This window comes from Agelaius tricolor, unplaced genomic scaffold (assembly GCF_023055355.1).
Source record: "Agelaius tricolor isolate 1412-34295 unplaced genomic scaffold, bAgeTri1.0.p SCAF_3, whole genome shotgun sequence".
Classification (NCBI taxonomy): domain Eukaryota; kingdom Metazoa; phylum Chordata; class Aves; order Passeriformes; family Icteridae; genus Agelaius; species Agelaius tricolor.
The window spans coordinates 3138949-3152433 of record NW_027269263.1 but is presented as its reverse complement, the minus strand read 5'-3'; the positions used below and the strand labels follow the sequence as shown (position 1 = coordinate 3152433).

The window sequence follows — 13485 nt, the reverse complement described above, 5'->3', positions numbered from 1 at the left end:
CATACAATCCATGAAATATTCCCTTTTGCTCTCACCTTCTACTGCCATCCTCTCACGGAGTTCCTGCTGCAGTCGACTCTGCCTGTCTTCCAGTTCTAGCTCCCGAGCGCTAAAAGGAAAAGAGCAGAAATCCAAGTTCCAGATGTAATAAAATACTGCATACATTGCTTCATATTCATTCTCAGCTTCTGCTCCCTCTCTAGATATCTGCTGTGCATTTTACCAATCTTGTTTGGAACAACTCTTCAATAACTTAAGATATGTAACTGTATTTTTAAAAGCTTTAATTGCACTTTTAGCATTTCACGTTATTTGCCTGAAGCTAGGAAGTGCAATGCCAAAAGTGGAGCAAACTAAATATACAGCAGAGTCAAAGAGCAAATAAATCTGCAATGCCTCTACATATCCCCTGCTACTTCCCACTTTAAAACAAAAGTTACTTATTAACAAATTACTTATTACTTAAGGACACTATCAAGCTATTGCAAACACCACCTTGGGACTTTTCTGCCACTAAGGCCATCAGCTTCCACATTGCTGAGGTGAGCTGACACACTCAGAAATTAAGTTCAGTGAATTTGCACAGAAATTCACTGAAACAGAATTTGGAAGGAACAGAAAATGCCCCCAATTTCATTAACAGGAAAACACCTTTACCATCTGAGCCCATGTGAGTGGCACTGGGGTCCCACTAGAGGCAGAAAGGAGAGCCACAAGGCAAGGTGGCTGAATTAAATTCTTTTGGCTATACTTAGAAGAAAACTTTACCAAAACCAGGAGTCCCATGTTATTTCTGCATAGCTCAAAAACACTTGCACAAACAGGATATGTTTTATACAACAACAGCATGAGAAGGACTCACATACTTGTACTTCTGCAGCACAAATAATTGGAACTTTCATCCCTTACCAATATTATTCTTTCTTCTACCACTCCTCTAAAATTTGGGATTCCTATCTCAGCCTAAGAGGCTGCTGATCTCTTGGCCTTCCAGGGAAGTCAATACTGACAGATCTTCCACTGCTATTTATGACAAAATCCCCATTTTTTCCACATTCACTCACAATATCATCAGTTCAGACTCGTAGCGAACCAAGGCATTCTTCTCCTGCACCAGCTTGAACCACTCCTGCATCAGCTTGGGGTCATCCTTCTTACCCATGCCTGCCAAGAAAGAAACCTGGTAAATTTTCAGGTAACACCCTGCAATCCTTACAAGCCCAAACTGCAAAAACAATAATGGGGCAAAATGTGCAAAGAAAGCCGAGCAAGATGCTGCCAGAGCACTCCCAAGCCGGGTCCGTTCACTTTGCCTACAGCACTCAGCTGAGTGGAAGTCACCTCCAAAAGGATTCTCTTCTCTTTGGAGCCTACTTTTTTTTTGTTTCTGATATTCTTGTGATTACTTGTTTCTTCCTCACTCTTACTGCAGAAAGCCCCAATTTCTATGAGTATTTAACTTTTCCTTTCATTAGAAGAATTTTATAGATGCTCATGCCAGCTACTTAAATGTATGCTCATCAGAAAAGGATTAAATTGCCACTCCATGTGTTTTACCTTTGTTTTCTTCAGTTACATGTCCTCAAGTTTTTTTTTTACTAGCCAAAAATAACATCTTGTCTCTTCTTTTTTCAACAGTTAAGTAAATCTTTTCTGACTGCTCCTCCTAGCCACACATATCTATTCATCTTGAAGATCCCCCTGCACAGTGAACACAGAAACTAATTCTACTGTACTGCATACCAGCACTAGAAAGAAAAGGAACCCCCAGACACATTTGCTAATATGAAAAAAGAATAAAGAAACCTTGGGCCTTGACCACCCAGTACAGAACTCTTTGCCAGTCCTTTTATTTTAGAACAAACTCCTAAACTAACTCAAAGTCCACTGATGAGTTTTGTGTCTGTCAGGAGTCATGTGGAATAAATGCAGAATGCTGTTCCCAAAGCCTTCTGTTGATATTTAGCAAACACAAGAACTTACCAAGGAGGCTCCTCCTGGTAAGCTCTTGGTCTGGGCCACTTATTCCACATTGAACCACCTGCACCTGAATGCTGTGATTAACACCAGACCCCATCAAGGCCAGTGGCAACATTGCTGCCTGTGTGGCAGTAGAAGCAGGAGCAAGGCCTCAAATCAGGCTGAGCAGCACTTTTGGATTGCTGCATCCCATCAGCTTGCACTGCACGTGCCCTAGGCATCCCAAGGTAACTAACACCCCTGTCTCTGCTTGTTATTGTGGATAGGTACTCCCTACATAAGAACAAAAACTCTCAAACAGTCCATCTAATGCTAAATTAATCAAGCAGCAAGCTCACTATTCAAACTCTACGACACAGACACAGCACAAATACCACATTAATGGCTACTTAATTCAGACCCATACCACATTAATGGCTACTTAATTCAGAGCCATGCCCTGCCTCATCCTCAGTAGTCAGAGAAGCGCTGCCCTGCAGTTACACAAGGGAGAGCCTACAACTCCTAGTAAGCTGCAGCTTGGGCTGCCTTTGGAAATGTGTCATAGCAGCCCCTGGGGGAACACCAGGCTGGGCTGTACCACCCTAAGAGCCCCTGAGGACTTTATAGCAGTGTGTTGCTCAGTTCCAAGCATTCCTTTCTGAGCATCTCTGCACAATATGCCCATGTGGCGACAGGAGAGGGAGACTGTACATGCAGATGTCCAGTGCTGTGGCGCCATGAAAACACTGGGAAGTCTCCCCTTCCTTTCCAATGCCAGGATGTATAGAAAACAAATGCCTCTAAGAAAAAGCCAAAAACACAATGCTACTGACCTATGGAATACGTATTTTTAAACAGCCAATGAGTAGAGGAATAATGGGAGGACTGGAAAGGGAGCACTGACAACTGATGTGAGGGAGCACTATGGAAAGCAGATAAGTGGTTAGCAAAATTACACCATGAACACACATAAAACAACCCCTTCCCCATGCCTTGGCAATGGAAACTCTACAGCAAACTCCATTTGGGATAGTTAAAGAATGCACTCAGCAAGACAGATGAGGGAGAACTAGTCTAACTTAAGGTCTGCTGGTTTTTAAAGTTCACGGATGTTTTTCAAATCAGTCCTTATAAAGACACAGTATTCCTTTAATCCCTGTATGCTAATTAAAAGGCTGTATTTAAGGAAACAGATTGTCATTCCCTTACCCCACCTTCCAAACATGTTTCAGGAGGACTAGAGTAATTGAAGCCACCAAATGAAAATAGAAACTTTTGAGTGTGACACTTCTGGTCCCACCACAGCTGCTGCCCATTGTCCCTCCCAGTCACCGCACCTTCTGTTGCACAGCTGGGACTAGCAAAAGGGATACTGTACCTTTAACAGCTTGCCACAGGCTCAGAGAAGCTGGTTACCAGGTAGCTATAGACAAGGTTGGCTTGGGGACACAGCAAGAAAAGGGCTGGGGGCCCTGTGGTCACTAGCTGACTAGTGCTGCTATAGAACCCAGCTGTGGGCAGGAGGACAGGGGTGTGTGAGGTTACGTTACCTTCATGGGCACAGCAAGGGCAGAAGGAGAGAGGTCTACGACGTGGTGTCCCGCCATTGGGCTCAACTTCAATAGGACCAAACGAGGAAGAGGAAGAGGCAGGAGAGGAAGAGGAAGTTGGAAGTGGAACGGAAGAGGAGGAAAAGGGTGAAATAAAAGACAAGCAAAGGACAAAAAGCATAAGAGTGAGAAAGAAAGGAAACACAAGAAGAAAAAGAAAAGAAAAAATACAAGAAATGGAGAAGCAGAAACAAGGGATACAGTCTACAGATGAATAATGTCCCTAATAAGCACAGATAACAGGTAAGAGGTAGACTGAGGTAGTGGTGAACTCTTACTGAGCTGTACAAATACCAGGCAGGAGGTTACTGTTACTGCACTTTTCCTAATGTACAGTTTGCAGGTGCAAGGTCTTTAACCAAAAGCTTTGCAACCCAGATGTCAGGACGAGTAGAGACATGTATTTAACTTCTGCTGATAAATGTCAGATTTCAAGCAGAGTTACAGTAAGTCTCACCTGCATGCATAAGACACCAGCTGTAAGCAGCCACCCTACCTTCAGCTCTATCAGGACCATACTCTTATTACCGTGGCAGCATCCACTGATGGTAAAAGTGTCCTTTGTAATGGGATAGAATGTCTTCAGACAGGGAACACCACAGGGAGAATCTGATTACCATGGAACCAGCCTGCCAGGGTCTGCTGTGTCAGGTATGGTGAGTACACAGGTACCCCACCAGATTGCTGTGCTTAGGGGGGAAAAGGCTTTTACACAGATAGTGGTTCACATCAGGGTCTGTGGGGGCAGTGACCAGCTGAGGACTCTGCAGAGTTAAACCAGTAAATTTAAAGCTCTCCCTTGGCATTCTCATTCAACAAAGCATTTTAAGGCTTACAAGTCCTGTTAGTACCAGTGCCTTACTGAATCTTTATCATCTTTTCCATCAGCCAGCGAAGGACAAGCATTTCTCATCTCTCAAAAGGTTCAGCCTCTTTAACACCAAGAATTTGCTTTTCAGTGGTACTTAACGTTACAGAGATAAACAGTAGGCAGTAACCAATATCACTAATAGTTACAGGAGAACGTGCACCAGGGAGATGATGAACTCTGAAACATCAGAGCTACCAGAATGGAACACTTTGGGCTCAGGGCACAACTGCATTTATAAAGAGGAGGCATTTCTGTGTTGGGAAAAGGCATAAACTCCACAACAACAGTATGGTAAGAATAACACTCATTTTGGAGAAGTCAGCAGAGTTTGATGTTTGTGGTTCACAGAAAGCTCTACAAAATTAGAGTACCAGTGGACTGGGAAGGCTTTAGAAGGGACCATCACAGAACTAGACCAGCACATGGATGACACACTGGAGCAAGAGGGAGAACACACCAGCTTCAAAGCCCGTGACTGAGCAGCAGGGTTTTCTCAGAAGAAGAAACCTCTGCACTGGAAGCAGGAAGGGGCAACATCAGGAGAGGTGCCACAGCTGGCCATAGGACAGCTACAAATAAAGCACTGTACCAACAACATCTAGAAAGCACCAGAACATTAATTACAGCTGTTCTGAATTTTCCAACTTCTTCATTTAAAATAGAAAAATACTAAGGCTTTTTTTCCTACAACTGCCATTTCACAGATCAGGTTACAAAAGCAAAACCAAACAAGAAAAACCCCAAACCACAGAGGTATGGTGAAGAATATGCTTCCACACAAAGCAGAGCATTTAGTGCATGATACTTGGTAAATATTTTTTATTTCCCATCCTATCTTATTCAAATTAATTCTTTAAGCTAAAAGCTTTAATACTCTAACTTGGTCTAACCAGTGTTTTGATGGTGGCCAGGGAGATGGAGATTTAACTATGGAAAAAATCCACAAGGCTTGAGATTTTATTCAGAACAGGGGGCTGGGGGGATTTGATACATTTCAGGCCATGGACATAGAGACTTGGTGAGGAGCTTCCAGTTTTCCATATTTGAGCTGAAAGGAGATACCCAGTATGTGAAAATATCATTCATCTCATTGTGAAATGGCCATACACTGCTAGCTTTGTCATCAGCAAGCAAGTGGTCTGATACTAGGAGAGGATACCAGCTTTGGTCTCCAGTAAAAAGCCCCAGGGATCACACAGCAGAGCTCACTCCCCACAACTGCAATTTCCTCCCCTGCTCTTAGTTATCTTCCCACTCTTGTCTAAAGAAAATTTGTCCTTGAATCAAGTTACAAAGTCCATGGTATCTACACTAATCCTGCTACTACAAAAGTCAACATGTTTTTTCAGTAAGATAATAAACATAACCTTTGCAATTAAGATCCTTTCCAGCTACTCTAGATGTAAATTACAGTTAATTAAATTGGTGAATACAGGTTATGATCATTGCAATTCTTTTGAAACAATTTCTGTCCAAAGTAGGATGATTAGCAAGGCTTTAGAAAGTCTTCCTTATGTATTGGAGGATCCTTAACAGCAAGAACAAAGTGCAACCTTAAAGTTTACTTCCCGTGGTTCTCTAAAGCTTATTTTATGGCTTATTGCTCCAAAAGCCATTACTAATCCTACAGTAAATAGTATTATTATCATTACTTTTATTAATATCATTGCATTGTTTAGAGAAGAGAAATCACCACCTCCCAGTCTCATTAAATTACAAATAGGATCATCACTGCAAGACAATTTTTCTAGATGTGGAGCCAAGGCCAGATAGGGAAAAAACCATTTGTTGTGCAAATTAGAAAAACCTCAACAAATCTAACCTCCCTTTCTGTTTAAGTCCCCTTCACCACCAAAAATATACTGACACAGGTATTCACCCACAACATGGAGAAGTTCTGGCAGCAGCAATACCCACTGAAGCAGTTTGGAAGGAGCTGAAGGGCAAGAGAAGAACCATTTCTAGAATCTCCCCTTTTTAGGGTGCTGTACTGCCAGCAAGTAAGGTGTGGCTATAGCCTCTGGACAGAAAATTCCCATTTTTTTTCACCAGAGGGATAAAGCTGCCAACAGACTATGTTAGTCACGAGTTGCTCCCTTTCAGTGCCACAAGCCAACTCTTCTTTTGTGCAAAGCCTTGTAAAGCAGTCCCAGCTGCTTGCAAGCCAGAGCATGGTTTGAAGACAGGAGCTGCAGCTTATTAAGGAAAGGAGTTCCTAAGCACACTGAACATTCTCAAGATGCAGAAGCTCTGCCTTGCACACCAGACACACCCCATCAATAAACTGACCAGAATTACTTTGCTTCTGTGTAAAAAAGCCACAAGAATGACCTTGTTTGTCACAGTACTCTTGAGAGATTGCAGACTTTGCTACAGTGGTGGAAACCAAGAGCCAGGTGAAGAATAAATACCATAGCTTCAAAGTCTCTTCAAAACAAGGACCAGAAATTGTATAGCCACTATGTTCATTTTCACTGCACATTGTTCTTTGTTACAGAAGCTACATTGGACTGCTGCATTCTTTTCTAATCTTTGTTTACCTGTTGATTAAAGAGCAATTCTTCAGTCTGGTTTTGTCCTTTTCCTCTCTAGCTCCATAACACTTCTTCACAATCACAAGCCCGGTGGTCAAAATGATCGATCAGGACAAAAAAGCACTGCACAGAGTTTGGGGTGGCAGACCCCATTATCCCCAGGCTACAGCTCACACTGATCCCCTTCACTGTTTGCCTCTGTTTTTTGATATGAGAGCTGTGATGATTTCTGAGAAGTGGTGAGTCAATGCAAGTTAAATTTACTTGAACAGATATACCACTGACCAAGTGGGATCACATCATTTGCAAACTTTGCATCCAAAGCCTTGGATTTCTACATTGCTGACTAATCACAGTGGTTTGGAAAACAACAACAATGGACAGAAAACCCCAGCTCTGAGGCCAATCTCAGTTCTGTGGAACTTGCCCTCAGAAGTTACAAGCATGACACTTTGGAAACTTATTCTCCTAACAAACGCCATCCCTCTATTTATCAGGAATACTGAAATCTCTGACTTTAAATCAGTGCTTAAAATATGGATCAATCCAGTAAGTGAAAGGGCACTGATCGTAGTAAATGTCCTCTTTTCCACCCTTAAGATCAGGTTATGATCAGAAGCCCAGGTACTGAAAAAAAAGCACTCTTAACTTTACTATTTGGTGAAGCTTTTCAACAGCAGCGTTGTTAAAAACCAGAGATACAGAAAGCCAACTCTTGGAGAATAGCATCCACAGAACTGCAGGTTGAGAGCAAGGATTTTGGCAATGTCCCACAAGCACATCACAGTTTATTAAATCTGGGTCAAACTCAATATCCTCTATAGTACAATCACTAGAAGAAACCTGGTGAAAACTCACAGAGAACCAGATTGTCATGCAAACTGAACCACTTTTATTTATCCAGCAGAAAGGGGTGGGGAAAAGGCAGGGAAGGAAAGGGAAAAAAATGGGGAAAGCAGTGGTTGGAGCAGAACACACACACAAATGACTCCAGAGAAGTGTTCTGCTTCTACTAGACCTTGAGGCACTTCAGAATGCACTCAGAATGAATACAGTCTTGCACTGACCCTGCCTCCCAAGACTGTTGTTTTTATGTGCAGAAAAAAGCAGGTAAATGGCAATTGCCTAACAAGTACTGGTACTTAACAAGTTCTGCTTATCAAGTGCTCTTTCCTGCTCAAAATTTACAGCAAAGAAAACAAGTTACCAATTCACTTCAGAGTCAAAAACGGCTGCAGACTGCAAAAACAATGTTTATCTTACAACTCCATTCCCCTTTCAGAAGAGCTGTGTTTGCCAATCACAAGAAATAGGACTGATCCCACTTGAATATATCAGGCTCCAGCCTTGCAGAGTTAGACCTGCAAGACTTTAAAAGACATAGTAAGCTCAAATGTTTTAAATAAGTTTAAAAAAAAGGTGAAGTTGTTGTAGAGTGTGCTTTAAATAGAGTACAAAGATTTTTTAAAAACCCCAAACAATTGCACTTCCCTGCCCTGTTTACCTGATGTCATAAGGCCCTTGTCAAGAAGTGAAAGGATGTGTCTGAAATCAACACTATCAAACATACCAGCTCTCTTCCCTACATCCTTCTTGCCTCTCCTGGCATCCTCCAGCCAAGAAAAAAGCACGATGGGAGTGTGTGGCTGTTTATTTAATGATTCCATGCTGGGTGCAAGGAAAATGAAACTGCTCACTTGACACAGAGGAAATCATGGAAACCAACTACTTTCCAGAGACAGACAAGGAGCTACTGGGTTAGGAGGAATTGAGGCTGGGACTAAGGAAGCAAGGTGACTAATGGAGAACTGACAAAAGAAAGGGGAAAAAAGGGTAAGGAATGAAAGGAGAAGGCAGATTTGAGAAGAAGGCAGGACCTAAAATTTATTTGTCCACAGACAAATAATCTTGGGCAGAAGAGGAAGCAGAGCCCCAAAATTTTGGAAGTCCAAAGGCTGGGATTCAGACTGTGTCAGTGGGAAGACAAGACCAGGAATAGCTAGTGGAGAGAAATAGGATGGCTGAAGGGTAGAATGCTAGGATTTCTTTGTCAAGAAGGCAGGATTAAAATTAAATGCCTGAGAATAAAAATGGAAGTGGGGTAAGGAGCTCTGGATGAAATAAGACAGGATCAGGATATGGACTGTCTCAAAAGAGGGAACAAAAAGACAAAGAGTATATATCCACCAGACCAATGCATCCTTCCACTGTCCGGCTCAGAATTCATATTTTCAAGTCTCACTATTCCACAGCTGCCAACAAACATCTATTAAATCCACTGATTGTGCCCCATTTCCTCTCCATAAGGATCTACACAGAAGATGACAACCTAGTGTTGCTACCAATTATTCCATAAGGACATGATACAGCTCTCTGAGGTGGATCTGGAGGCTATAAATCTGTTGATATATCAATATAATATAAAGTCTTAATTTCAGTTGACTTTGCAACCTTTGTAATAGTCTTTTAACCACACATGCATACAATATACACACAGGAGTAATTACTCAGAATTGAAATGTGACCATCTGTAGCACGAAATGAAACATCTGCGTTACAGCAACGGTACAAAACATTTCAGAACAGGAAGAGAGGATTATGACATCTGAGCAGAGCAACAGAACTAGTTAAGATAGCAATTTGTAATCCTACACACTGGAAGTTGACCAGGATGTCAGAAGTTACCACTCCCCTTGCAGAAGTTGTTGTGCAATCTGTAGCAACTAAATATTACCAGTTTGCAGATAACTTTCCAAAGTGCTTTGCAATTTTTGTTAATATTCTAGAATTTTGTTAATATTCTATTGACTAGAGCCAGGCCCATGCCTCAGAGACATGGGTTGTTGATAGAATAATTAACTGTGCAGCATCCAAGCTGCCTGCAGGATTCAGCAGAACCTCCAGGGATTTTGATGGCTCTCTACCCAGACACGTTAATCTTGAAGCTGAGCTCTGTATCTGTCACTTGAGCTGACAAGTATCACCAGAGCAATGTATCCCTTCTGGCAAAAGTGTTCTGGCAGCCTCAAAAGCAAATATAAAGCAAATTACACGGAGGCAACAAAATAATACTACAAAGCCACATACTCCAGGCTATACTGGCTCATTGCATTTAAAGGGATACTGCCCAATATAGTTTCTTTAAAATTTGTTTGGAAAATAGTGGTTTTGAGACAAGCAGAAATTTAATAGAGTTTTAAGATGTATCAACTGTTTAAAAAATAACCATGAATATTGCCTCTGACTGTTGGAAGCCCAAGTGGCTGAGTCACCACACAAATAAAGCAGCCTGTTCAAAAATGACCACTCTGAGATGACTGAGCTCAGAGAAACGGAAGAGCAAACACGCAAAGAGATAAACAAATTCCATTTCCAATGAAGATTTTTGCAGCACAATTAATTTTTTTAAGTGACAGTGTCCCTTTAAGTGAAGACTGTTTTGCTTTTCTTAAAGCCACTATTAGTGTTTTGGATGGGATGGCTGTCTCTAAAGAGGCATTAGGAGCAGAGGCAGGAGGAGGGAGAGGTGTAGTGGAGATAGCATTAAATAGGGATAAGGGTTTGTTAAGTATGATTCAGCATCAACCCTTTTACAGCTCCTACTCTATGCACATCATGAACATGGGCCAGCCCTGGTAGATACAACCAGGAAGAGGATTTTAAAGTCTCTCTGCAGGAAATAGCCCAGGAAAGAAAGCCAGAGGGACTGAACGGTGAATGAAGCACAGGGCTAGCAGAGGACTATCACATCAAAATTAGCACAGGGCAGCTGGGCAACAAGCTAGATCTACTAAGGAGGAAAGTCTTCCATTCTGAAACTTGCACTTGGGTGGATATTCTGAACTCAGGTGGATGTTCTTCAATAAAAGTCTATTGTGCCACAAGTAATTCACAACAGGTAGGTACAGGTAGATACTATGTGGAGGCTGTTTTTCTCCAGCCTCCCTGGAGCAGGAGAAAAAATGGCTGTTAAAAATCTGGGCAAGATTATATTTAAAGGATCAAATACAGAACACAATGAAATCAGGTAAGACTTCCAGGGATGTGTCCTGGATCAGGCCTAGAGCATGTGGATCTTTCCCTCTGCAGAGCTGGTCTGCAATGCAGTCCCTCAAAAAAACACAGCTTAGATCAAGCAACTTCCTACTCTGAAAGATAAACTAAATGAGACCCTCAGATAACAAGGCAACTGAGCAGAGTTTGCTTTCTGTTGGATCTGCTGACAGACAGACGTGTTCACTTCGTAAGAACAGATTTTGGGTGGTTAAACTAGCAAAGGAAATTTTAATTTTCAAGATAGGCAAAGGCTAATCAAATGTCATTTGCAACCCAAAAGTTAATCCCCTACTAAGGGACTCAGGAAGTAACATTAATTAAAGCAAGGGCAGAACCATGGTATAGAGTGATGACCAGATTCTTAAGTGAAAATGAGAACTAAACACTGCAATGTGTGTTTAGCACTAAATGGGGTATTAAAGCAATAGCATAGCAAGAGGCTTAATAGCTGTGTACTGATGCAAACCGGATTCCAGCAAAAAATTACCGGAACTCTTTACAGCAAATTCTTTTTTAACCTTACAATAAGACAAAACAAGAAAGAAGGCATATGTGCCATCTGCAAATGTTTTCAAAGCCCCTTGAGGGAGCATTTTTGTTTTCTTAGATCAACAACACACTCTGGCTATTTTGGAAGGAAAAAGCAAGCCTCAGAAGGGCAAGACGGAGGCAACAGCATGACTAATCCTTGACAGTGCTGTTTTCTCTGCTGCCCCCCTTAAAATACTGGACTTTTCAAAGGAGAAGCAAAAAAACAGAATCACCTTCTACTGCTAGCAGGGAAGGTGGCTGGAGTGAAAACAGTAAGCAAATTTATAAAAAATCAGCACTGTGAAAAATAGAAGAGGGAGCCTTACACATGTTTTGTAGAACATGCCAGGATCTCCTGTTCCTGAGCTGGAAAAGGGGTTCTGCTATCATCAGTCATGTGCAAGGGCGGTTTCTTCTTGTTTGTGAGCCAAGGATGGGAGGAAGTAGGTGAAGGGAGGGTGGGGAGGAGTGTCAGCAGGGTTAGTGTCAGCAGGAGGTTCAGCCATACATACCACCCAGATGCAAGTCGATGAGGTCACTGTAATAAGACTCTCCCCAATAGTCTACAACAAGGAATTGGTGAAGACAGAGTTATTGAGTCAGATACCCACCCTAGCCCCATACCATCAAAGCAATATATGAGAAAGACATAGAAACAAAAAAGGGCAAACAAGAGACAGGCAGCTACACACGTGGGCACACACACACACATATATAAACAAACACTATATGTCTCTTTCTCTGTATATATACATATATGTACACACACACAGAAATATAACACAAACATAGATATTGGGAAGATGAAGAGAAAATTTCCAGGAGGCAGGCGAGGACTTCCAAGGGGAAAAATGAAGAAGTTTACACAGAGACACTTCACCTATTTGTGTTTGCAGCAGTACCTGACACTGATGTCTCTCCTGTTCTTGCTGAGAAAAGCAGAATTAATCCTGTTGCTTTGGAGCTGAGCAACATGTCAGAAGGAAACTGTAATTTCTTAGGACAGCTGCAGGAAAGGTGTAAGGGTTGATTTTCTGGAGGTGAGTGAGTGGAGGATGGTGTGTGGCACACAGGTGAGGCACTGGCTGAGTGCTGACACAGATGGCAAACACTCAGGTGTAGGAAGATGGGATTGTGTGCTCCTGCTGATGCAGTCCCTGTGCCAGCGAAGAACTGCACAGCAGTTTTCAGGACAGAGATGTGCATTCCCACAGCTGCTAGAGACAGGGGCACCACGAGTCTAGCACTGTGGAACATTTTGTTGGGAGGAGACAGATGGAAGTACTGAGAGCAATATTTCTCACTGCATATGATTCATTTGATGTAAAGAGGTGGCTCTTAAACTTTTCAGAATTGATCTGATGGGAGATGTTTTCCAAACTCTTAAAAATGACTATCAAGGTTTATGCTAGAGGGAATAAAAGAAAGGTTCAGGAAATTTCTGATTTGACATATTTTTAAGTTAATGATTGACAAAAAAAATTCACAGAGGAAATCCAAGTCATTAGCATGTCCAAACAGGCGAATGCACTAGAATACAAATACACAAATATACAAATGTACTATAATACAAAGTACTGCTGCATTAATCATATTGTATTACATTAATTAACTCATTCAGGGTGTCCCCTAGGACACCACAGAAACTGAGAAAATTCTTCATTCATGATGCAATAGGAAGGGGGCAGGGAGGGAAGGAAAACAAGGGATGACAGTAGCTCAGACCACCTGCACCTCCCCCTGAAGCAGAGCTTACACTGCCACTCAAAATAGAGCTTACCCTCCTAAGCTTTCATTCTTGCTATGAATGCAGCTATCAAAGGCTGAGATTTCCAAAGATAATCATAGAGAACACATTAAAGCAATAAAGTAATCATAGGTTGGGAGATGTTCTGAATCAGAAACGAAATGTTAGATTGAG

General features: G+C 41.9%; 1 protein-coding gene across 21 annotated transcripts in view; it reads right to left on the bottom strand.

Annotated features, from left to right (window-relative positions):
- The window catches only part of MICAL3 (microtubule associated monooxygenase, calponin and LIM domain containing 3), a 174203-nt gene that overhangs the window by 4963 nt on the left and 155755 nt on the right, over positions 1-13485 (bottom strand). For 14 of the 21 annotated variants that reach the window (XM_071422149.1, XM_071422160.1, XM_071422151.1 and 11 more), the window contains 3 exons: positions 3513-3578; positions 1065-1164; positions 36-109 (listed from right to left, as the gene is read on the bottom strand). In XM_071422149.1, coding sequence (XP_071278250.1) covers positions 36-109; positions 1065-1164; positions 3513-3578 — 240 coding nt within the window. Of the gene's footprint in view, positions 1-35; positions 110-1064; positions 1165-3512; positions 3579-12076; positions 12128-13485 lie in introns of all 21 variants that reach the window. The other 7 variants (XM_071422152.1, XM_071422170.1, XM_071422169.1 and 4 more) reach the window with 3 other exon arrangements.